Source organism: Squalius cephalus (genome assembly GCF_949319135.1).
Source record: "Squalius cephalus genome assembly, chromosome: 18".
Lineage (NCBI taxonomy): Eukaryota > Metazoa > Chordata > Actinopteri > Cypriniformes > Leuciscidae > Squalius > Squalius cephalus.
The window spans coordinates 21,149,692-21,174,386 of NC_137139.1; the positions used below are offsets into that span (position 1 = coordinate 21,149,692).

The window sequence follows — 24,695 nt, forward strand, 5'->3', positions numbered from 1 at the left end:
ACTAATTTCTCTTACGAGCCGGCTCTTTTAATGAATTGTTCAAAAGGACATAAGTTCACTGAAATGAATCTCTCAACGCTGTTAATGAATCAACATCTGACTCACCTTCTGAACTTGTCAAACATTCCATAGTACAAGCCTGTGTGGCCTAAGTGACGACAGTGGAACAGGAAAGTGTTCTCAGAGGTGAAGCAAGATATTACATTTGAATAAAATACTTAAAATACAACATTATTACTTTTTAATAACTTGTAGCCTACCAAAGAACCACAAAACTCACTAAAAGACCAGGAACTTTTGTTTTTGGGTCAAACATACACACTGAACCACATGAGGCACATATTATGTACAATTGAAATACATAATTCCAGGCCACTGATGCAGGTGCATCTGATCAAAAGAAGACGAAGCATGCCCTAGCCTAGACAATGACAGACATGCATACATAAAACGGATGCAGGGCACTTTTTGTTCCCCTGCTGTACCTGTTTGACTTCCATGATGGCATTTCATTCTTCAGCCAGCTTCCCCTGTCCGATTATTTTCGTATATAAATATTTACATTCCAACCTTGACATTTTCCACCTTATCAAAAGGGTGCATTAGTGGCATTGTTACCTACATCACTCAGCAGCAGCTGATAAATTCAATACTCCGGGCGCCAGACAAAAGCCTCTCTTAATTTGGGTTCAGTGAGGCTGCAGTTATGGACAGGAGGGGCTAAATTGAGAACAAAGTTAATTGTCCTGCACGGTTCGGGTTATAAGGTTCATTGGTTTCTGTCATAGTTTACAGATGGACTGCAAACCGGCAACTAATTAAATAGGGGCTGCTCTGACCAATTAGATAATGCAGTCATGCAAAGCTTGTGGCTTCCTTGAGTACATTAGAGCTGTATTGAATTGCTCAGTACCACTTAATGTACTACAGTGAGGCTGTAATTGGGAGAAGCAACTTCATTTCTATTCTATTATGCCTTTTTATTGTAGTGGATGAAGACACAAATAAAGAAATCATAGTGACATTGAATTGAAAGGCTACAAAGATTTTATTGTGACTGAAAGACAAACTTCCATTACAAATAAATCCTAATTCAGTGTCCTTGAAACAATAAATAAAGTAAAAAATAAATAAACTATTAAATAAAATATAAAACAATTGGCCAAATCAAACATGTTTTTGTTTGTGTGGAAATATGCCCATGAGTGGGGTTCATACTGAGCTTATAAAATTTCAATATTTAGAAAAAGGTCAGAACTAAGATAGAAGATCAAAAATGACAAATTTCCCTTTCCAAAAAGTCCTGCTATTATTACAGTTTGGCAGTATCAACGTCCCATTTAGAAAAGATTTGAAACACAATATCAACCGCAAACAAACACTAAATATGTCATTTCTAAATATGGAAGAACTCATCTGCATTCAACATCTAGAAATAATCAGAATAATGTGAAATTAACAAGGAACTGCAATATCATTCATTAAGAGTTCAGGACTCTTAAGGTAGCTGATTCTCTCCTCTGTAAATACAAAATAGCCTTGAAAAGGAGTTTAACATTGAAACAGAGTTTTTCCCTTAAAGGGAGGCTTGTATCTGCCCCCATCTGAAACCCTACTGTGGTCCTAAAAAGTCAGAGGAAATAATCAAGGAAGGTCGTAGCATTTCAGCAAAGCTTGGATCAGTTAATCATAAACCAGATCTGCTGAAGATAGTCTCCGCAATTCACAGCTCCAGGCGACTTTAATCTGCTGATACAAAATGAATAACAGACCTTGGTATATCATCCACATATTCTGGTAAACATAACTGTCTGTTTGATCATTTTCTTAGTTTGCAAGGACTGTCACTTGGTGCAAATATCTGAAAATCAGAACCGTGCCTTTGTTTGCAGAAGACCGCCGGATTACATTTTCCCATTTGATTTAGACCGACAATCTGTTCCCAGACAAAATTTTCTTCTTAACCCATTTCCATTTTGTCATTTTGCTCGCTCTTTGTTCCTTCAATCCTTAATGCCGTCATTACTGCAGCCTTTCATAACGATAAGGGATGAGACAGCTGCTGAGATTTCTGATTTAAGTGCTATTTCATGGCGGTGCCTCCGCTCTTCTTGTTTGCAGAGAAAACACAGGATTTAAGGAATGCCTTGCTGCTCCGTTTCATCTAAACCAGAGACTTTAAACTTGATGGTCCAAAGCATATAGCGCTGAGAGTGCAATTGTAATGAAAATGTCATCGTGCGAGACATAAAATCACGGCCAACTCAAGCATGATAGAAACCAGAGAGCATTACAATCACCTTGATCTCAGCGGAACATCACGAAGTCTTACGTTAAACCCACATTTCTGGTATAGAAAGACCTGTTGGTCTGTTTTTCTCTCGTGATGCTGAAGAGTTCAGTCAAGTACAGAGCAATACAGTGCCAGTTCTCCTTCAAACCCATTGGAGGAGCAACGTATAAGATCTGAGAGTAAAGTGAGCGCTGAGAATTAAGCATGCATATGAAACTAAACAAAAAAATTAAAAAACTAAACTAAAGAAATTACTATATTTTTGACAAGAAAATAAACATATGCATATGGTAAAAATAAATCTAATATACATGGTTTGATGAACACATCAATAGCTTTTTGATTGTTTTACACTTCCTCCATTTCTGAGAAGTACATCAAATGCTACAAGTCTCCACGGCGGTGAGAGTCCATCTCGCTAGGCTGGAGGGTTAAGGCCAGGTCAAGGGCTGTCCCTGCAGTCCAATCCTGAGGCAGCTGAGTGTTTATTCAGTCCACAGCCAAAGGGTTTGGTCCCTTCGGTGCATTTTAAAGACAGTTCACACTGCAAACACACTCAGGGTGCTCGTCTGGTCCTTAAGCCCCAAGATGCTGTAGGCAATCCTCTTCAGATGGCCCGGCAGACGGACTCCGATGTTACGGATATCCCTGGGAAACAGAAAAGAATGTGTGAGAATGTGAGAGCTTGTCTTTTAATTTTATTTTTTGTTCGTTCTCACAGTTTTTGCTTAATTTTGGTTTTTAGCCAAAGTTAATACGCTCTTTAAAACAATGGTTCCAAAAATGAGTTTTTGCAGCGATGGCATAGATTAGAAGAACCATTTTCTTAATGGAATAGAAAGGTTCCAAGGATGTTAAAGGTTCGTAATGGAACCATGGATGGAAAATAAAGAGCCTTTATTTTTAAAAGTGTACGCAAAATTTTATAAAAATGAATATTTGCATTTTAGTCAATGTATTTTAGTTTGGTTTCAAGTTGTCATTCATTCCTTCATTCACTCAAAAAATGTATTCTTTAGTTTCTCTTTTAGTTTTAAGTTTAGTTCCAGTTTTTAATGCAAAGCTTTATAATAATTATTTAAATAATATTTGCATATTATTTTACTTGATCTTTGGAGTCATGACAATCTATTTCAGTTTAGTTTCCCCAGTCAAATCAGTTTCATATATAATCATATTCATATAGATTTTGCCTTAGTTTTCATCAAATGATAATAACACTGTGGGAGGGTACTTGAAAATGACACAATCTTATTTGAAGTGAGGTTTGAAAAGTGACATGTTATCCAAATCCTAATTACATTTTTAATTAGTGCCTTGATGATTTAAGAAGTATTCCCTTCACCCACTATGAATCAGAGCTGGCCGGCACAGTCAGCGGAGGACTTGTAAATAGTTTCTGGTTTTAAAGAGTGCTACCAGATGACACCAGATGGAACAGTCCGCCATAAAATAAAAGACAAACACATCAAAGGCATTTCTGGTCCTCCACACAAAGTTCAGCAAGCTTCTAGGCTAAAAACACCCACGGGAGCTGAGCCAGAGGTCTTAGAGCTACACTACGCTGTTACTACACTCCCAACCGCTTCATCAGTCAAACTGCCTCCTCCGTGAGGTCCAGCACTGTCGTCTCTACCTCCACATGTACATCAGCTCTCTCGCTCACCATCCCTACACTCTTTCATCTCACGTCCTGACTTTTAAGTCCAATCCTGTTGATGTGAGGGGGAGTAGCCGCATAGCCTCATGGCCCCAGCAGGCAGAAACAGTGGTTCCTGGCTGCAGTGAGAGCACAGTCCTCGACTGTTGGGAATGGGAGGGATGAGAGAGCCTGCCGAAACAGTGGGAGGAAGGGAGGAATGGCAGAACAGGGGAGGGGGAGAAGCATGCCACTATCCACCACATCGAGGCCACTAAAAACGAAGACTATTCTTTCTCTGCTGCCACAATGTTTTCCGCTCAACCTTAAATCAACGAGTAGCATTTTAAGCTGTAAAGACGCTGTGAAGTTTTAAAATTTTGAAGTAAAAAGTTACCGCCTTACTTGATTAAAAGTCTTAAAAAGGTTAAATTGTTGTTACAATATATGTGGTTTCCGCTCTCGCCAGATACAGTAAATCAAAAATGGTCTGCGGTGGTGCGAGATTATCCTCGTAACCAAAGCATGAATTTAAGCCACGTTCAATTACCGGATCCCTAAAACAAAAACATGGAAAATATTTATATGTTCTAGGAATTATTAAAAGTTAAAAGATACCATCTTACTTAAATACGATCTTGTCCTAACCAATCTGCCTCAGTGTAGGCTGTATGCCACAGGGAAGAGAACTTTCCAAACACTCTAAATTCCTTCACAAATTCCCAGAACTCTCAAATTATGTTCATCTGGGGCCATTTTATTAAAAGGACTATTTTAAATAATGTCAGAATTGTAGCCTAACTAATTTTGTATTATACAGTATAAGAGAGAATGTGTTTTTTTTGCGCTAAATTCGATACTGTATGTCCAAACATTACATATTTTAATAGTGAGATGATTATAATAATTATTATTTGTATTATTATCATTATTTTACTAAATTACATAATAATAAATAATAATACATTTATTTAGTTTTATTTGTGAACTTTCATTTATCAGTACACGTGAAGACCTTCTTCACAGCTTGCTTATTTATTTATAAATTAAATTAAAAATAGACTTTTCACAAAATATTTAATTTAATTAGTTCAATAAGTATGAAACATTTATGCCAAAGAGTCATGAGCAAAGAAAAAGTAAAAAAAAATATATGCTATATAATTTTATTGACTGCACTGAAAAATACATATTTAGAGACAAATTTTGAGCAAATTCAAAACATGAAATGAACCATGTTAACTGTAGAAAGATCAATTTAATTTTAATCTACTGACAATCCTAGTTTCTTATTGGCCGGATGTCAAACATTCTATTTACCTGGAGATCCAGGATATGACACACCAAGTAAGGCAGAAATCAATTCTGCAGGAATGCACTTTGGACTCTCTGCGTGATCTCATCTGATTGTTCACAGCTAAACTTCCCTTGATAGCGTACTAAAGGACCGGAATGATGGGAACTTAGCGTTACTCACTCGCTCTTCATCTGCAGCACCTGCTCCATGCTGACGACCCCGGCTATGTTGAAGTTTTCACTGTACTGGCTCATCTTGATGGACTCCAACCACTCCGCCACAGACCTGAAGGGAGAGCCGTCTGAGCCACTGGTGCTGGGAAGTCGAATGGAAACTCTGACAAAAACAGAACACAAATACATTCAGCAAACCACACAGTGAGACCTTTTTTGCCTTTCCCTTGTTGTAATTGTTGGGTGGAAGAGACACACTTCGAGAGGAAAACCTGTCCGTTCAGTTTAAGAATCTGATAAAGATATGAAACTGTCAGATATTCTCTCTTACACGCATACTGTGTGATAAACATCAGATGCCAAAACCATTCAGAGGTACCATTGGTACGTGGTGCATGTCTAAACTTTTCCGAGGAATGACTTTGTTTGAACCACCACTTGACTTTCTTGCATAAAATTGTGTAATAGATAGTGCATGCCTCAACTTCTCTCTGCAGTTCGAGTCTTGTAAAAATTCATATGAGCCGTTTAAGAATTCAGAGTATGTGTTGAGCTCTTACCGAGGGTCAAAATCTGCTATGGCCTTCAGAGAATCTGGGCTCTTGAGGAGTTTGTCTAGTAGACTGACAATGTCACCAAAGCGAGGCCGTTTGGAGCGATCTTGCTGCCAGCACTGTAACATCAGCTGATACACGGCAGAGGGACAGTCCATCGGAGCAGGAAGGCGGAAAGCCTCATTAATGGCCTTCATTACCTGGAAAAAAAGATAGTCAGATAAGACATTTTGCTCAAAGGAAGATCCTTCGAGACAAACAGCAGAGTTATTGTTCATAGCCAGTGTGGTGTGGCCAGTCCGTACCTCATGGTTACTCATGTCCCAGTAGGGCCTCTCTCCAAAGGCCATGACCTCCCATATGACAATGCCAAAACTCCACACATCACTTGCTGACGTGAATTTCCTGTAAGCTATGGCCTCTGGTGCAGTCCAGCGAATAGGAATTTTACCTCCCTGTTGGGAAAAAAAACATATAAACAAGTGTCAGGCAATCCCTTGTAATTTCCGAAAATCCTGAAATAATAACCAGGTTGTAGTAATAGTAAAATAAAGACATCTGGAGTTAAGTGCAGTTTCAGAGAACATTCAAACCACATATTTATTTGCAATATGAACTTACGCTGGTGGTGTAGGTTCCTTCAGGGTCATCCTCCAAAACACGTGACAAACCAAAGTCAGACACCTTGCACTCCAGGTTGCAGTTCACCAAGATGTTTCTGGCAGCCAGATCCCTGTGTACATAGCTCATGTCTGAGAGATATTTCATTCCGGCCGCAATGCCACGGAGCATACCAACCAACTGGAAGGACGACATCTCGCCATCATGGTCCTGTGAAGAAATTCAAGTTTCATTTCTAGATTTTCTTGAGAATTTTGACTAAATGATTTGCTATGTTACATCACTTTGCAAGTATGTCATTATCATCTGTCATAGTTTTTCTGTCTAAGTGGTGAATTGTGACAAACGTACCTTCAGGTATTTGTCAAGAGCTCCATTTTCCATGTACTCAGTCACAATCATGGCATGCTTGACTGCAAAAGAAAAAAAACAGACATAAAGCGGCTTTATAACATAAAAAGTAAAACCAAACTGCACTCAAAGTCATTCAGAGGATAAAAGTCAAGTAATTAAAAAAAACTACTATTTTTATTATATATCTAGTTTTAATTAAATAAAAATATGGAAAATAATATTACCAATTTAATGCAAACATTTTATGTTTATACTCTAAACTAAAGTAAAAAAAAAGAAAGATATTTTGTTCCTAAATTAAATAAAAATGTGCAAATATGTGTGTGTGTGTGTGTATATATATATATATATATATATAATTAATTAATATTTAATATATTAATATTCATAAATAATTTTCATCATTAAAGGGGTTAATTTAATTTACATAATTTAATCATTAATCAAATTATTTAAAAAAATGCATTTTTTTATCTAGAAGAAATATTTTTTGAAATATTTATTTTAAAAAAGCAATACATTTTTTTAACTCACATTTGGTGACCACCCCCTCCAGTCGGATGATGTTCTGATGTGAGAATTGTCCCATGATGCTGGCCTCACTAAGGAAGTCCTGCCTCTGTTTCTCTGTGTAGCCTGGCTTCAGCGTCTTTATTGCTACCGCTGCTTCTTTTCGACCGGGAACTTTTAGAATTCCTCGATACACCTCTCCAAACTCACCTACAGCACAGCAACACAAACCACCAAAGGGAGAGGCATCAGATAAGCAACATACCAAAGGGCAACTCCTTTATCGTGTCTCATGACAAATAGGGGTTATTTAAAAACATGAAAAAGACACTTGGAAATATAACCAGTGGTGCTAAGGCCACAGAGATTCCTATGAACGGTTAGTAAGTGGATTCATGGGAGGGGGTCAGAAAGGGCATGAGAATTTGTGTACAACAAGCAGACACAAAGTGGACAAGGGCCATGTCCTGTGGGCGGCTTGAGAGGGAAAACGTGACCACGGCACACTGATCTTCTTATTTAAAGTTGATGTTAGCCTATAAACACTTTAGGATTTAAGACTAATTTAGTGGTTGTTTGAAGTCATGATTAATTACGTAAGGTTTTTTATAGCAGTACTCCTCCATGTGGGATATGAAAAAGAGCTCTAGAGCGGGTTAAGAAAACAACACTAATTCAATCTGAATGACATTGGGAGGGAAAAAAACATCTCTGGAGGAAATGACTACAATAAAAAGATTCCAGCTCTAACATGTAAAGCTCGAATTAGACAATATCAATGTTCGCCTTGTTTAAGCTGTCACTCCAATGAACTGTAAAAAAGCTGTCACTTTCAATGAACTGTAACATAACTTCAAATCAATGAGTGTTGAAAGTCCCATCCCCCAGAATGCATTCAAAACAGCCCCACAGCGGGTTGTCAAACTTCCAAGGATGTACTAACCTGCTCCGATGACTTTCTGCTTGGTGACGTGACTAGGAGGGATCTCGCTGGCAAACTTCAGCACTGCAGTGTTGGGATCTTCATAAGTGTGAGGATCAACGTAGGTCTTCAACGGCTTCAACTGATCTGGGTTGACAAGAATTTAGGGAGAATTTAAGAGGAGGAAAGGGACAGGGTTTTAAAACAAGAAAGCCAGCAAATGAAATTCAATGCCACTAACCTGGGCTGGAGAAATAAGTGTCCTCTGGCCCTTGCCTGGTGTGAGAGTTTCTTCGGCTGTAGAAGAAAAACAGCTCAATGAGGCCTCTTTTTGTTTTTTTAGCAAACCGACACATTTCTTTTCAGACTTGAGTTTGAAGAGCGGCTAGCGCTGGACTGGCTCCATTCAGTCGAGGAGTGTTTAGGAGGGAAAAAAAAGCGGTCTGTGTTTGCCAAGTGGTGACAGAGGTCTAGGTTATCACAGGAACTAGAAGGGCTCAGGTCACCTTCACAGAACCGCTACAAACCCATCGCTTCTTATCTTACACAATATGCCTCTCTGATTCAGCTCCTTTCAAACATGCCTCTTGTTAAGATACACTTAGTGAGCAGTCAGCGGACAGTTAGCAAATTGATTCTTCCTCAAAATTGGTAAGGAGCAATTTCAGTAAGAGTGTGAGAGCGGTGAAAAGGAAACAGTGAATGGATTTTTAAGGAGAAAGAAAAGGAGCGGCTTGAAGGAGTGACTGGGGGAGAGGCACAAAGCTGGGTGTGTGCGTGAAGTGCTTGTTCCTAACCGTTTTCGCAGAAGCAGGACCACTACCACGATGAAAAGCATGATGCCTCCCCCAATCGCTGCCCCAAGGATCACTGCTGTGTTTCCCGTTTTTTGAGCTGGGAAAACAACAACAAAGCAGTCAGGCAAATGAATCACTCAAGAATAAAACAACACACTCCATAAAATAAAAGAGCAAGCAAACATTCTCTGTCAAGTACGCTGTTCAGGCTAAATAGAGTTTTCTCAAAAATTAAAACTTTTTGTATTTTATAAAAAAATATATATATATTTTTTTTTTATTAATTATTAAATAGCCCATGAATTTGCTTGACAAGCAGCCTGTAGTTACAGCCATGAACATGATTTTCTACAGTTGCAGGTGGTATTAGCGGGTGGGACATTGGCATTCTAGAAATCATTTGATTGGACATTGTAAATATAAAAGCAAACTTTGTGACTTTTTTCACCTTGGGGGAGTGTTGAAAACTCCTGTTCCTTGCTGTAGCTGCCCGAGTTTCCCTCTGAGCTAAGAGCTTGGACTTTAAACAAGTAAACAGTGGAAGGAGACAGATTACTGATCTTAGCCGAGTTCTTGTCCAGCACCAGAACAGTGTAGGTAGTGACCTTTCCACTGGCCTTCTCCTCATCATTTTCCTGTAGACGTGACAATGAAAGGAAGATGATGAAATGGAGAATAACAATGCCACTATCACAGATCAGGATTTGCAGTGAAGTATTAGTGCTGAAAAGGATATTGTTACTGACCTTCTTGCGATACATCAGCTCGTAATGTGTGGCAACTGGCTTGGCACGGTGAGAAACAGACCACTGAAGCGACAGGCTGGTGGGGCTACTTTCAACGAGGTGCAGTGCAGTCACTTTTGGGGGATCTGGGGATAAAACAGCAGTTAAGTGTGAGTTTCTGAAGTATATATGTTTGTTCGTACTGCACACTCAAAACTTTCAAATCTGATCTACAGGACTAACTGTGGAATGTCACATGGTTAACCATTTGAGAAAAGAGTTGGGGGAAATGAGTTTAATTGGAAACAGCTCTAGTAAACACTGTGCACTTACGATGACGTTGTGAAAAAAAACTTGAAATCCGATCTGACCAGAGTCACCGTACAGACTATAATTCACAAAATATCTGATTTTAATCGGATTTCAAACCACAAAATGGAAGTAGATGGGTTTGGGTTTGTAAACATTAGATTGTGTTTTTTTGCTGTTTAGACTACAAAAAAAGAAAAAAGATTTGAGCAAAAACTGAACAAGAAATCAGACTTTTTCTGCATGTTTGAGCATTGCCTAAAGTATTTAAAATATAATCTTAATCTTTGATTTCCAAAAAGGACAAAACAGAATGAGGAGAAAAAACGCACTATAGTTCAAAGGTTTGGGGTCGTTAAGATTTTTCAAAGATTTTGAAAGAAGACTAATGCTCACTAAGACTGCATTTATTTGATCAAAAATAGTAAAAACAGAAATATTGTGAACAATTATTGCAATTTAAAATAACAGTTTTTAATTTGAATATATTTTAAAATGCAATTTATGCATGTGATGGCACAGCTGAAATTTAAGTATCACATGAACCTTCAGAAACCATTCGAATATGATGATTTGGTGCTCAAGAAACATTTCTTAATATATTATTGTTAAAAACAGTTATGATGCTGCTTAATATCTTTGAGGAAACAGTGATTCTTCAGGATTCTTTGATAAAAAGAACGTTCGAAAGAACAGCATTTATTTGAAATAGAAATCATTTGTAACATTTTCTGTCACTTTTGATCAATTTAAGGCATCTCTGCTAAAAAAAAGTATTACTTTAAAATCGTACTGACCCCAAACATTTGAACAGTGCAAATTCCCCCAAAAAATAAAAACAAAAACAAAAACAAAGTACACTACTTAAAATGATTCAACCCATTATTTCCAGTGAATTTTTCCATCTACTGTTGTGATCAATACTGACCTGTATAAAGTAAAGCGGTGTTGATGCTGCTAATGGCTCTCTTATTGCTGAACTGAGACACTCCGCTCCGAGCCTCAACAGTGAAGGTGTAGTTCAAATGGGGCTCCAGTTCACTCACAGTGACTCTGGTCTCCTTCAGGTCAGAGTTGCTTGGGTCGAAACGCACTTTCTCGGCACAAGACTGACACGCCTTCCCCTCACATCGTTCGCAAACCACAGTGTAAGTGATATCATTACGGCCACCGGTGTCTGCAGGGGGCCTCCATGACAACTGAAGCCTGCCTATTGACATCTGAGCTGTGGTGGCCAGCAGACTCTGAGGAGCGGAGGGTAAACCTGAGTAGACAAAGAGCAGACAAGCCTTTTATTTACCTGTTCACCTATACTGGTTTAGTTAATCCCTAAAGAAAAGAGTGACAGAGAAAGGATATTGTAGGTAAATATAAAATGACAGGAACTGGCTCATGACAGCAATGAATGTTCAAGGTAGACGTTTTGACTTCTCACCAGAGCAAGCGGCTGTCTCTGGGTCCTCAGGTGCTCGATAAAAGCCCTCCTTGCAGGAACAGCTGACGGCGCCACGGCCCGAGGGCTGGGTGTTTTCTGGACAGGGTTTGCAGGCCTCACTGGACACTGAAGATTTGAAGAAGCCTGGCTGGCATTCTGCACACATACACACAAAAAAAAAACACATGCATGATGACTTGGATGCGGATGAGAGGAAACTGTGCAATTAAACTGCTCACACCGTATATGTCAAGTGATCATCTATGTATGAACACAGTAAATTAACCTCCTTTGAAGATGTTTTTTTTCCTCTACTGTCTTTCTCTTTTTTTTAGCTCTGTGCAAGAGTGCGCAAAGTTGACAGAGCAAGACTAAGCACACTCCTACTCATCCTGTGTGAACCATCCCCCTCATTCTCTACAAACAGGACCTGTCATCCCACATTCCAGCCCGGTACCTCCGCTCTCAAAACTCAACCACGAGAGAAAACAGAACAAAAGCAATAAAACCAACAAACAGGGTGAATGCTGCATCTAACAAAGGATTTAATACAAAAGAAATATTTTGTCAGCCAACTCTTGTGGATATTTTATGAATATTTTGCATTAACAAATATGGACATACAGTGGCTCCAAAAAGTATCTAGAAACTTAAGGCCACACTTAAAAATATATTTATAACTTTATAACAAAATATTACATAATGTGGCATTTATTTGCAGGGCAATGACTCAAATGCTAAATATATTGTACAAAATGAAATATTTGGATATGCTTTAGATATCAAACATCATTGAAACTACACCTCTGGTTACTCTTCTAGGTAGGACACCTGTGTGAACTTCAGGGAAAATGACATCAGACATGCACTAATAATCACCTTGAGATCAGTTTTTTTTTTTAAAAGTGAGATCATACATCAAGTATGAAAAATGTCCTTAATAAAATAAAAACATTTTTTTTTACTTTTTTAATCTTACCCCCCCCCCCCCCCCCCCAAATAATTGTAATAATTAAACTATTAATTACTGCATTCTATTATAAAAAATGAATTAAAGCAAAAATCTGAATTTGCAAGCATGCATACATTTAGTAATTCAGACGTTTAAATGTATAAACAGGAAGAAAAAGTACGGAATCTGTCTATCCACGGAATCTGTCTAGAAACATTCCAACATGCCCAGCTCATGTCCTTCCGCTGTCCAGAGTCTCATTCACAATCCACCACCACCCTGTGTACACACACACACACACACACTGCTTCCGTTCTGAATCTGGCTCTTTCGTTTCTTAGAGCAGCCACATACAGGACCATTTATTTAGTTTATAAAGCAGTGATACCAGGTTTTTAGTTTCAAGTGCAAGTTTTATCAGTCAAGAGACAAGCTGAGACACACGCAAGGCATAGATTATAGCAATATTACACAATCAAGTACACCATGTGTCTGATCAGGTGAGATATTTGTACTTGTGTGTTGAAATACAGCCAGAGGCAAAGACCGTGTACTAGAGAGATGATTAAACATTTGCCCAGTAGTTTCAGTATTAGGATGCTTAGTCAGTATTAGACGTGATTAAATGGAAAATATAGGTCTATATAAGTGAGGAAGTCTATCCACAGTATAAAAAGACAATGCATTAAATTTCCACAGAACTGAATTCTCTTTTCTAAGCTATTTTTGTGTGTGTGTGTATTTTTATCCAACTATTGTGATTGTTGTGGATGAATGTAGACGGTTTCCCTCAAATTCAGTGTCCTATCAGAGCAACCACAGATGTAGCGCACCACGTGGATTTTTAAGTGTGGGTAAAAGTGTCCAAACACTCTTTGCAGTCATTGTATTTGAGTAGCACAGTGGCCACAAACTAAATCATTGTTTCCATTTTCTAATGGTTTGTTATCTGAAGATTTGCCAAACAGTTATAATTACAGAGTAGGGTGCTTCCTCCTTCCTGAATGCTTTGCATCAATTGAGGCCTTGTTTTGTTTTGGGTTGAGCCACTTGCTCTCACTCACAGGATATAAAATATATATCACAACCTTCATGCACTTGATGTTCATGCATTCATGCTCAATGTATGCACTTCAGTGGTATACATTACCTCTAATATTTGAGAGCATGCATTCTCTTATTTCAAAAGAAAACTCGCAGCATGAAAAGAATTCAGCATGGCAGCGAAGATCGAGCCAATGTGTTATTTATTCCTTCTTTCAAGTCGACTCCTCATCTTGTTTCTGTGCCAGCTGTTGTGGAGACTTTACTGCAACTCATTAACGCACCCCTCTGCGGAGGTGGGGATAGTGTGGGATAGACAGGGGGACTGAGGGAGAGACAGAGAGAGGGATAACGAGTCCTGGTGGGATTTGAAAGGAAAGGGGGGAGTAGGGAAAGAAAAAGAATTGTCCTATTCACAGTGAAGGGGGCCAAACAGCTGCTGCTGCGAACCCCGTTTCATATAGCCCCCGTCTCAGCTCTCCACTCGTAATCTCCAAATTCTTAAGTCCCCTCGCTTGCCTCATGGCCACATGTGAGGGTCTAGCACAACATTCGGCAGCCCATTCACTCCGGACAACAGGCACAGAAAGCCACTCGGGGCAGCGAGAGAGAAAACACTTGTTTCAAATAGTGTAGATGCCACATGACGCGTTAATACGCTGGCTGGCTTCTTAACAGCCACGGACAAAAACCTGACAGCGTTTTGGAGGGCTGCTTTAATCCTTTTATGCAAAGAGTTTACAAAAGAATTTGAACGACTTGAAACTTTTATTCAAAACACTTTGTGTGTAACGAATCAGAACTATCAACATTTCAAACCAAAGGAAAACAAATTTGGTGTAGGATTTACTTTGAATCAAGTTTCACTTAATTTTCAAATTGCTAGTAAATTTTACAATTATTCAATAATCACATTACACACACATACATATACATATACAGTATATATCACACAAATAAAAAATTAAAGTATGTATAATAAATAAATTTTTGTTTTTTTATGGATGCACAATATAAAAAGACCATATCTGCCTTCGGACGATATTAGACATTTTTTATTTATCATATCAGTCAATATTGAATATTTGAATGTGTAAGTCAATATTGGATATTTAATTGTGGATGGTGTCTTTCTGCCTATTTTTTTAAAACAACAAAATAATACATAAATAAATGTAACTAATAATGTTGTCATTTCTAAATTCACTTAATTTCACTTAATTACAAAGAAACAGCAAGCAACACATTGAATTAAATGTGAAATTTTGAAGTAGAAAGACTAAAAAGGAAATTTCTTGTAAAATGTGCTCCAGTAATTTTTGTTGTTATTTACAACTTCGAAAAATCTTTTTTTTACAGTGCATAGTCGATTGGATTCTAAAGTTAATGTGGCTTTTTAAATCCACGCTTCACTTTCCAAAATACAGCCGGAATGTGATTCAGCGCAAGGGGCTTTGTCTTCGCATTTTGGACACAACAGGAAGCAGGAAGCACAAGGCTGACTCGAAGCTTCCTTCCTAAGGCAGCCAATCAAAGCATGCAGGGACAGAGAAGGCGAATGTTGGACATGCTCTGGAAAAGAGAACTAGCTCAATCGCAAAAATCGTAATGAGAGGTCAGAGGCGAAAGACGACTTATGGCTTTTGAGGAATGTTGATTACATTTATGTAATACAAACTTCTCAGCAGAGATGCATAGATGTGTCGGTCGTCTCTCAGTGCCCCATTTCGCTATCTGGCACCGAGGGCCCAGACCATAAGAGCCTCTGAGTGACTGTTTGTTTATTGTGAGAGTAGTTGGATCCTGCTCGCCGGTGACCTATGGGGTCTGTGATCCGTATGGGTTGAGTGGAGCAGTCGGAGCGAAGACTGATGAGAGGGTGACGTTAATGGACGGATGTATGGATGGATGGGTCGACCGAGAAGGGGAAGGAGGGCTGAATGAATGACTGTTTACATGGCGGCGGGACAGCGCGAACCCCTCCAGGACAAGAGTTTGACTGGGGGGGTTTCGAATGAGAAAAAGGAAAGAAAAACAAAAGGCCTAGTCATTTAAACCTAGGCACGGAGGGGCTTACATGTAGCCCTAGGCAGAGTTGAGTTAAAGTGTGCTGCTCCGCCAGGTGTTGATGGCCAAGTAAAACAAACACCACAGCAGAGTGAGTGCGGACAGCGGCCAGGGGCTCGTTTCACAGGGGAAGAGGTTAAAATTCAGACAAAGAGCCTCTGAAAAAATAAAACATGTACACATAAGAAAATTAAGATAAAGATAGCATGGTGCAATCATAAACATTGGTTTTCTGTGGCCTACACTGAGGTGAAGACAAATTTACAACTCAGCTATGTGCTGCTAGATCTGACTGATCTTTCTTAAATAACTCGAATACATATATATATATACATATATATAAATATATATGTGTGTGTATATATATATATATATATATATATATACATAAATACTCGATATATACTCGATATATATACATATATATAGGTTATTTTATATAAAATAAAATATTTTTTTGTTTTAGTTTATATGTAATATCAGTTCATCCCTAAAAACATTTGATTTGATTTTAGAAGGTTAATATGCATATTACAACATAATAGCTTGCACTAGTTTCCACATCTCTGAATAGTCAGTGGAGTGGTTCTTATGGTCAGACGGGACAAAGCCAGAGCTTTGAGTGTGTGTTTGTATGTATGGGGGGGGGATGCAGTGGTAACATGAAGCCAGCAGGGAGGGAATAGTCTCTAGGTGTGGTGAGAGCATTAGTGCAAAGGATTATCAGCCCAATGGAACAGTTGTAAGAGAATTACATCTACGCTTTACAATTCCACTCACTCTTTCATCTAGTCGTTAAGAGACACAATAAATGCTCTAATCCCTCTCTTTTCACACTTTTCACTCATTCTAAAGGAAAGAGGGCAAGAGGAAGAGAAGATGACAGAGCACAAAAGGACACAAACATTGAGACCCATCCAGAAGATTTGTTAATTAAGAAAGGAGTTAACTAAGAAACCTAAAACACGAATCCAGTGAGCACAAATAGTGATCTGGTTTGCTCTCATTCTGGCCCATGCAAAACACTGGCCCATCGTCCAAACTTTGAGATGACAACACATATGGGTAAAGTCTGGTTTAGGCCAAAAATGTGAAGTAAAGCCATAAACAAAATTCCTTAAGTGGAAAATGAATAAGTGAATGAAGCCAGTGACAATTAAAACCCCTGAGCGGACGAGTTGGAGGGTCACCGAGGATTAGCAGGCCTCCGGTTTCCGCTATAGCCTGTCCTGTTTCGGGGACGCAGAGCTGACACAGGGGCAGGAAACTGCTGATCTCACACACTGGCAGCACAATACACTCAGCACATGCACACAATCCTGAAGTTAACTCCTTTAATGTAAGAGCTTCAATGTATACATCTAACCTCAATATTCCACCCCATTGGTCCACCAACTATTTCACTGAAGGAAAAGAAACAAAATTATATACACAAAAATGGCAGAATTGTATGCAACCGTTTTTATCACATTACTAAGGTGGAAGAAATCCACACAATCCCCTCCTTCTGGTGACTCACTTCAGTGAACTCCTCCTAGATGGTCATCGTGAACATTTTAATTCCACATGAACATTTTCAGTTCCAGTGAGTAAAGTTTCATTTAATTAGTAAGTTTCAGCAGTCATTATAATGAAATTAACAGAAAAAACATGTCATCCACTCTAGTTTCATTTGATGTTGGCACATGAAGTTGACAGAGGATCAAAGAAGTCAAACAACCCCATTTGGAAGTGCTCATCATTATCTAAACTTGCCCAGGCAAATGCTACAGCAATGGAAAGAACCGGCAATGGATTGTTGCGGTTGACTGCTAGTTAAGTAAGATTAGGAATCCCAAAGGTGGAGATAAAATGGTTTCTGTGGCTTAATACTGTAGGTGTAAGAGAGCAAAATATGGCAAAAGAAGAGAACATAAGTATCACAAAGCAGAGAATAATTACACCTCAGGGTACAGATCATCACGGCTTTCATCAAATTTACTTAGGATTCTGGTGGAACACTGCTAAACTATATTTAGTGCAAATAAGCTTGCACAATACTTTTTTTTTTTTACTTGTAATCCAGATATCTCACTTTTGGAGGATGTTTGTATTCTCTTTCTGCACTGTCGCCCAATGGTTTGCGGTATTTGAACGTTGTGTGGACTTTCTCAAGCAAGGAATTCCAAAATTTCACAACCTTTTGACCGTACACATAAATGCATGTGAGTCGGAGTTAACGTTTATTTAAAATGCTTTTGCATGTAAACTGGGGATGGTCTAAAACCATCTATTTGTCTTTGGGAGACAGATGGGGATAAGCAAAGCTGTTTATTTACAAGACACCATTTGAAATCTCCCAGAAGAGTTACAACAGTGTTTTCTGGGCCGTGTGAAAGTGGATGTTTAAACTTTCAATACATGTCACTTCCAAGACCTGCAGTTAAGGCCTAAAATAACATATTGTCATCAGAACAGCCAATAACAATAAATATAAACCATGCCTTGTTGTTGGTTTAATTTGGGAAAACTCAAGGGATCACAATCCATTTGGGAGAGGCTATAACGGTGGGACAAACTAAGAGCAAGCGAGAAAGACAGAGAGAAAGAAAGAAAGGGCCAGAGTAACAGGATAGGAAGCATCCAAAACCAGTACTTATGGCTCTTGAGGACACACACCCAAGTCAATTACTACCCAGCCAGTCACTCACCACACATTATACACACAACTCTAACTTGGACACTCATAACTCTCAGCTTTAGCTTGTTCCAGTGCAGAAAAAAAAAACTTCTTTACTGTAAAACACAAAGCTTGTTCTACAGAAATGTTACTATGGAAGATTCAAGACAATCCGTCTTCATCAGTGTTTAATTTTTCCTATAGATCAACAATATGGAGGCCAATAGAAGTTTGAAACGTTCCAGAAACTATAGTTATCCAACTCTGGCAACCTCGGTTTACTGTGAGTGACAGGGTGTGGGCATGAATTCCCAGCGCAGGTCAGGCAGCAGTCTTTGTGTGGTCAGCAAAGGTATGTGCTCTTTTATTCGTTACGACTGAGAAAGGGTCTGTTTTATTAGTGGAAAACAGCATCAGCGTCAATACTGAAACCGCAACACCGCGTGCATGTCTGATATTTATATTTTTAAGAAATCTCACCAATACAGGACAGTTTGCCATCCTTTTATAAAAATTAAATGTTGTTTGACCCCACCCACACATTTACCATAGTTCTCTGACCTGGCTATTTGACAATGATTGCCTTTAATCAACAGTACATCCATCAACATGAGTCAGCTCTGGCCTGGAGCTCTCCCCAGGGAATTCCACAGGCCGGCAGTAGTTGGGAAGGCTCCTTAATAAACCTAGCAGGAATGCATCAGTGGAGTGAAAGAGGCACTGGTGGAGGGAGGGGGGAATGTCTCTGAACACAGCACTACATTGTTCTGCTACCTTTACATTCCATTCTCCACCTTTCCACTACAATCTCCTCCCTCTTCAATGTCTGACACTTTATCTTTTCCCATTCTAAACCATGCACACACACCTGTTCCCACAATTCCTAGTCTATAAAACAAGGAATGTGTGCTAACCAAAAAAATGCATGTCCATGAGCTTGGCAATGGTAATGTGTAACCGCTACAATTAAGAAATTGTAACCCAGATTGCCTATTTGAGAATCTGCTATCATTTGAGTTTCATTTGCTTGTGTTTTACCTGTCACTGCATGTGGCTGAATTGTGGAAATATGTTAAAGTGTTGAGGTTAGAGGACGTTTAAAACTGAATTATTCTAAACAAGTTCCAACATGCGAGTGCTCGCATTTCAGCAGTCACAAAGAACTTTAGGACTGTCACTCACATGGTTGATCTCGCTCTGGTGTGGCAGGGACAGAAACACAAGAGGAGAAAAAAAAAAAAACAAGTGACTGTGACAACAAGAGAAATTGTCACAACCTCAAAGCTAGAATTAAATCTGTCACTGAAAGGTTCTGCCTAAAGCACAATAGGTTTGCAATAGTCGTTGACGTCTGAACTTGTGTTTCAAAGAATGCTGGGGGTTATGGGAGTCAAACGCACAGTGACGAAGAGCAAACAGGTTTCAAAGCACTTGAAAGTTTAAAAGTTCCAGCATGAACAAAATAGTTGATGAGCAAAAATGTGAAAAGGACAGTGTTTTTTCCAAGCATGTATGGAAAAGATGCTGGCGAGCCACTTAAAATGTGAAAAAACTGACTTAGACTTCATATAATCAGTGCCTTGTATAGTAAGGATAGATAAAATCCACAATAATACGAAACATTTTTATAAAATAATAGAGCAATTCATATAATGATATACTACGAATGAAATGTTAATCACTATCCATGTGTAAGTATATTCAAATTCCTGACCCAAACCAGAAATTTTAACTGACAACAGCTGGTGCTGGCCTCGATCTGTAGAAACCAAACAAAGAAACGTATGTCTTACCTTGGCATGCATCGTTCATGGCTTCGAACCCGGGTCTGCACTGGCATTGGCTCACAGGTACCACCCATTCCCCTTCCGTGGTACAATAAATGCGAGGTTGGTCCTCGCTTACAGCATTTTCGACACAACTTCCAGCCACCTCCCGCAGGGCTTGGTTCTCTCCCCCTGCCACTGTCTCAGGGAACGCTGCCAAGCTCTTCACTGTTGCTGGACATGTTTTATAGTAAACCCTGACAGAGTAGATGGCTACGCAGGCCCCAATGTCCTGGAAGGCCAGGTAGAAGCCCTTGCGAGAAAGATTTTCCACTACTTTTGTCTCAATGTTCATCTTCATCTCCCCGAGGCTGGATATTTCATCTGGAGCAATGGTGGCCACCTTGCGGAACTGGCCTTTGCGGAAAGCAGTGCCGATGTCCGCGTCAGCCTCAGAGGTGTACAAGTTAAAGGTCTCCTTGCAGTTAAGTGAGTCTGCATTGAAAGAGTTGCAGTCACGGACCACGAATCGCAGCTCCACGAAGACCCGAGAAGCAGTGGGGTTGCGCTGGATGAACGTAGTACGCAACCAGTTGTCTTGTTCTCGTTCCTCCACGTTACATATATAATAGTTATACAGCAGAGAGCCGTTCACAGCGCGCTGGCCAATCTCCCACTGCAACGTGAAATTAAAAAAATGGATGTTAGCAATAAAGTCAAAACCAAGATTGTGGAAAAAAATTTCAAAGAAAAGATGCCAGCGAAGGCTGAGAACAAAAATAACACAAAATGTCCTGACCATGGAATTTTAAGTAGTAGTGAGGATGCTGGTCAATTACCCACCAACTTCTGGCAAAGAACAATGCGGCAGTCTTTCTACTGCATGACTGATGTAATATGCTGAAACATATCTCTTCACATGCAGCATACATGTGTGTTTTTAGCTCTTATTTCATGTGTTACCGTGGTTTTAATTACAGGAGAGGTGCATTGTTTTCGTAGTGTGTGGCATGGCAGTAAAATGGTCTCTGCAACGAATGCTTCCAAATAAAAGGAACTTTGTGGTTTAAAGCATTGCATACGTTTGAAAGACATTAAACTCTTTAAATAAGCAGCAGCTCATTAAGAGTGCAATTAACTTTCTATAAAATTGAACACGCTGACACCTTGTTCACATTCTTAATTTCTCAGCTTTTTCCACGACAGTCTGAGGGAAAAAATGCTTTGCATTTAATTATTTAGTGTGTATTTGTTTTTTCCACATTTTAAGGTAGATGTAAACCTTCAGTTTCAGACTGGCTATTAATGTGAGGAAGACTTAACAAGTCTGTACTTGCCATATCGGATCATGCCCTGATGAAAAACCCAGTAGCTCTTTTGGAACAAGGTTTTGAAATACACTAGCTGGTCTAAGATTGTCAACCCGCTACCATTCAATACCCAGCTTGACAACCCTATGACCAGTAGCGTTTGTTGCTAGTCCAAATTGGTCTACAAGCTAAAAAAAACCCAACAGCTACCATGTTCTAAAACACATCCTTTTGATTTCCAAACCAATTACGCTTCTAAATTCTAGTTAACATTATTAGTTAACGTCACAAAAAGCACCATATGCGCCAACCTTTAAAAGTTAATTACACCCTCAGTTTTACAATCCCTAACACAGGGCTTTAAAATCGCACGAGACTACAAGTGTTCAGCAGGCAAAGAATCATCCAAACCTTTTCAGGAATGTTTTAGAGGGTAAAGTCTGAATTATCCTTAAGCAATAACGATAATAAAAAATAAATAATAAAAACCTTATCATTTTAAAATTACGTGAAACAAACGAAAAGAAATGCAGAAAAAAATGAAGGATCGTATATGAAGAATAAACTCACCCCGCGCTCAACAGGCGATGTCAACCAACCCAACTCTGCTCCCGATGACACCATATCCAGTAGCACCTCTGTGACAATAACGGGAGAAACAATACATATATTAAATATTTTTGTCCGGATAGATAACAACAGTTATTCAAAAAGCTGAAATAAAGTAAATGCATGTAAGCACACCGGGTTACAACTAACGAGGAAATAATGTTTAGCCTTCTACTGCTGCTAATAATAAAACACATTTCAGTTGGTAATAACAAAAACAATATTTCATAATTTAGAACAATAAAAAAATGTTCCGTGTTACAAGGTCGTAGGCTATACGGTTAATTATTTCTCGTCGCTAAGGAAATTTCGCACTTCGCTTATTGATTTACTTCAAAACTATAGCCTACTGATTTGTTTGCGTTTGCGTATGATGCATTAAATGCCACTTATAAAATCTAAAATAGCCTACTAAAATGCTCAAAATTTTAAACAATTTCAACATTAAAAAGTGTTTAAATTCACAAAAATGAACAAATTTGCACTGGATCGACGAAGCACAGGTTGATATATTATTATGCTTGCCGACTACTTGCGTTGTTGCAATTTTAGCCATTTAGGTATAGAACTTTTAAATAGTTTAAGTCATGTGTGTGAACCTGAATGAGAAGTTTTAGAAAGTCTCAGAGAGACTTACTTACCTTCCTTTTTTTGAAGAGAAATAAATACAAAGTTCATAAATACATTGACAAATAAAACACGCTTAATCCGTCTGTAATCCATGTTGTGTTCGGAGTGGACAGTGATGTTGGCTGCTCCACGCTCCACGCTCAATCCAGTTGCTGTTCCAGTTGCGCTCTCGACAGACTCATTGAGAAACGCGGAGCGTCATGAAACCCCGCCCGCTGGAATGTGATCAACGTCTTTATAGGAAGGGGGGTGGTCATGGGCATTAACATGCATGAGTTCCGTCCTGGGACCCCGCCCCTCACATTTCTTATAACGTGTAACTTACCTGTAAAATTTACAGTGTACCCAGCCAACTCAATCTCCTTCATAAATGGGGATTTTGTACTGTCCAATATCAAAGATCTTGATCTTCTCAGCTGTACCTAACAATTGAAATCATACAACAAATGTCATAATTTTTTACATTACCTTTTGAACTGATATTCAAATCATTGCAGTAATCATTTAATTCTTTTTTTTTTTTTTTTTTTTTTTTTAACAATAGCCTAATGTTTACTGCTAAAAGAAATTGCGAAATCAAAGATGGTGTCTGGTTAAAAATGTATCAACTGTAAGCAGAACTGGTAAGAGCTTGAGTACAGGACTTAAATCAGACAAAAGTGTCCCATGGCAACTCTTAGGAATTTTGAAGTCAAGCTCCTTGTGTTTGAGACTCCTACTTAGCTGCCCCACTGACAGCCACACAGTGTCTCTGAGGAAAAAAGTGCACAAGTGAAAGGATTTACTTGACAGAGAGCATTTTACAGCGGTCACCCCACGTTCAGTTCATTTTGGGAAAAAAAAAGATATATTATTATATATCTATAATATACATTATATTCAAAATTACTATTATTTTCAAAATTACTAATTAAACTCTTAAAAAGCAATTTTTTCAGTCTCAACGTATTTAATAAGACATGCAGGCCCTTATGTGCAACTCCTAATTTTTAAGTTCATTGCTACTGTCATTGCACTGCTCTTGTCAAAATATTCACTTTCCACACCTCTGACGACACCATACCCACAAAGTCTTTCACACCAGGGGCTGCTCCCAACATTTCAGAGATTTTTTTGGTTAACAATGCAATCTCCTTAACTTCCCCACACCACTATTCTCACCTCACACCCCTTTTTCACACATTCATATGAACTTCATTTGAGAATGAAAACATTGCACTAAAAAAGTAGAGCTACTCTTGCACAAACATTATTCATTCGCTGTGTATAATCATTTTTATAATCAATTCTTTTAATTACGTATTAAGGCCTTTATATGAATGAGGAGAGATCTGTATTCCTATTTTGAATTCCTTACGATACAGTTTATGTTCTTACATACGAGCAATTTCAAATGATAAAATGTAAAGTCCTGAAAGTACACTAGTTACTGAGGTGGCAATAACATCGTAAATCTTGAAACTTAACAGTCATGAACGAATGGAGAAAAGGGTTGTTTGAAAGTGTGGGGGAAGTTGTGAAGGGAGTGCTTGAAGGACAGGTGGTAGTCCACTCAACAGCAGAGAAGCAAACAGCAGGTCCATTGTTACTAACCCATCAACATACAGCAGCAAGTGTTGCTCAAAGACGCATGTGTGAGCTAATGTATATCTCAGTCAATCACCTCTGTGGTAACACTGAGACTTCCTGCTCTTAAAGGGATAGCTCACCTAATAATGAAAATTCTGATATCATTTACTAACCCTCATGTCATGTTCCACCAAACCTGTAGGACTTTCTTTCTTTTGTAGAAAACAAAAAAAAGTAGGTCATTTTATGAACAAAAACACTGATATCTTTTTTATGCGAGTATGTAATTGACAAAAGAATCTTTATTTTTGAGTGAACTATCCCTTTAAAGTCTGGCATGTTGTTGTATAGTCTACAATATACCAGGAACCATCGTTATTATCATTAATTAAAACTAAAACCAACATTTGCCAAATGTTGCCAAGGCAACATTTACAATTTTTGTTTATTTTAACTTGAC

The 24,695-nt window shown here is 38.7% G+C and overlaps 1 protein-coding gene across 3 annotated transcripts in view; it reads right to left on the reverse strand.

Moving 5' to 3' along the window:
- Window positions 1-1,284: 1,284 nt before the first annotated feature.
- The window catches only part of epha2b (eph receptor A2 b), a 30,931-nt gene continuing 7,520 nt past the window's right edge, over window positions 1,285-24,695 (reverse strand). For 2 of the 3 annotated variants that reach the window (XM_079848958.1, XM_079848957.1), the window contains 17 exons: window positions 22,992-23,088; window positions 21,998-22,065; window positions 20,145-20,793; window positions 11,630-11,785; window positions 11,123-11,458; window positions 9,907-10,031; window positions 9,609-9,795; window positions 9,161-9,257; window positions 8,605-8,660; window positions 8,385-8,510; window positions 7,466-7,651; window positions 6,929-6,990; window positions 6,578-6,787; window positions 6,262-6,411; window positions 5,963-6,156; window positions 5,410-5,565; window positions 1,285-2,941 (listed from right to left, as the gene is read on the reverse strand). In XM_079848958.1, coding sequence (XP_079705084.1) covers window positions 2,833-2,941; window positions 5,410-5,565; window positions 5,963-6,156; window positions 6,262-6,411; window positions 6,578-6,787; window positions 6,929-6,990; window positions 7,466-7,651; window positions 8,385-8,510; window positions 8,605-8,660; window positions 9,161-9,257; window positions 9,609-9,795; window positions 9,907-10,031; window positions 11,123-11,458; window positions 11,630-11,785; window positions 20,145-20,793; window positions 21,998-22,065; window positions 22,992-23,034 — 2,910 coding nt within the window. In that variant the 5' untranslated portion in view covers window positions 23,035-23,088 and the 3' untranslated portion in view covers window positions 1,285-2,832. Of the gene's footprint in view, window positions 2,942-5,409; window positions 5,566-5,962; window positions 6,157-6,261; window positions 6,412-6,577; window positions 6,788-6,928; window positions 6,991-7,465; window positions 7,652-8,384; window positions 8,511-8,604; window positions 8,661-9,160; window positions 9,258-9,608; window positions 9,796-9,906; window positions 10,032-11,122; window positions 11,459-11,629; window positions 11,786-20,144; window positions 20,794-21,997; window positions 22,066-22,677; window positions 22,969-22,991; window positions 23,089-24,695 lie in introns of those variants that run through there. The other variant, XM_079848956.1, reaches the window with a different exon arrangement.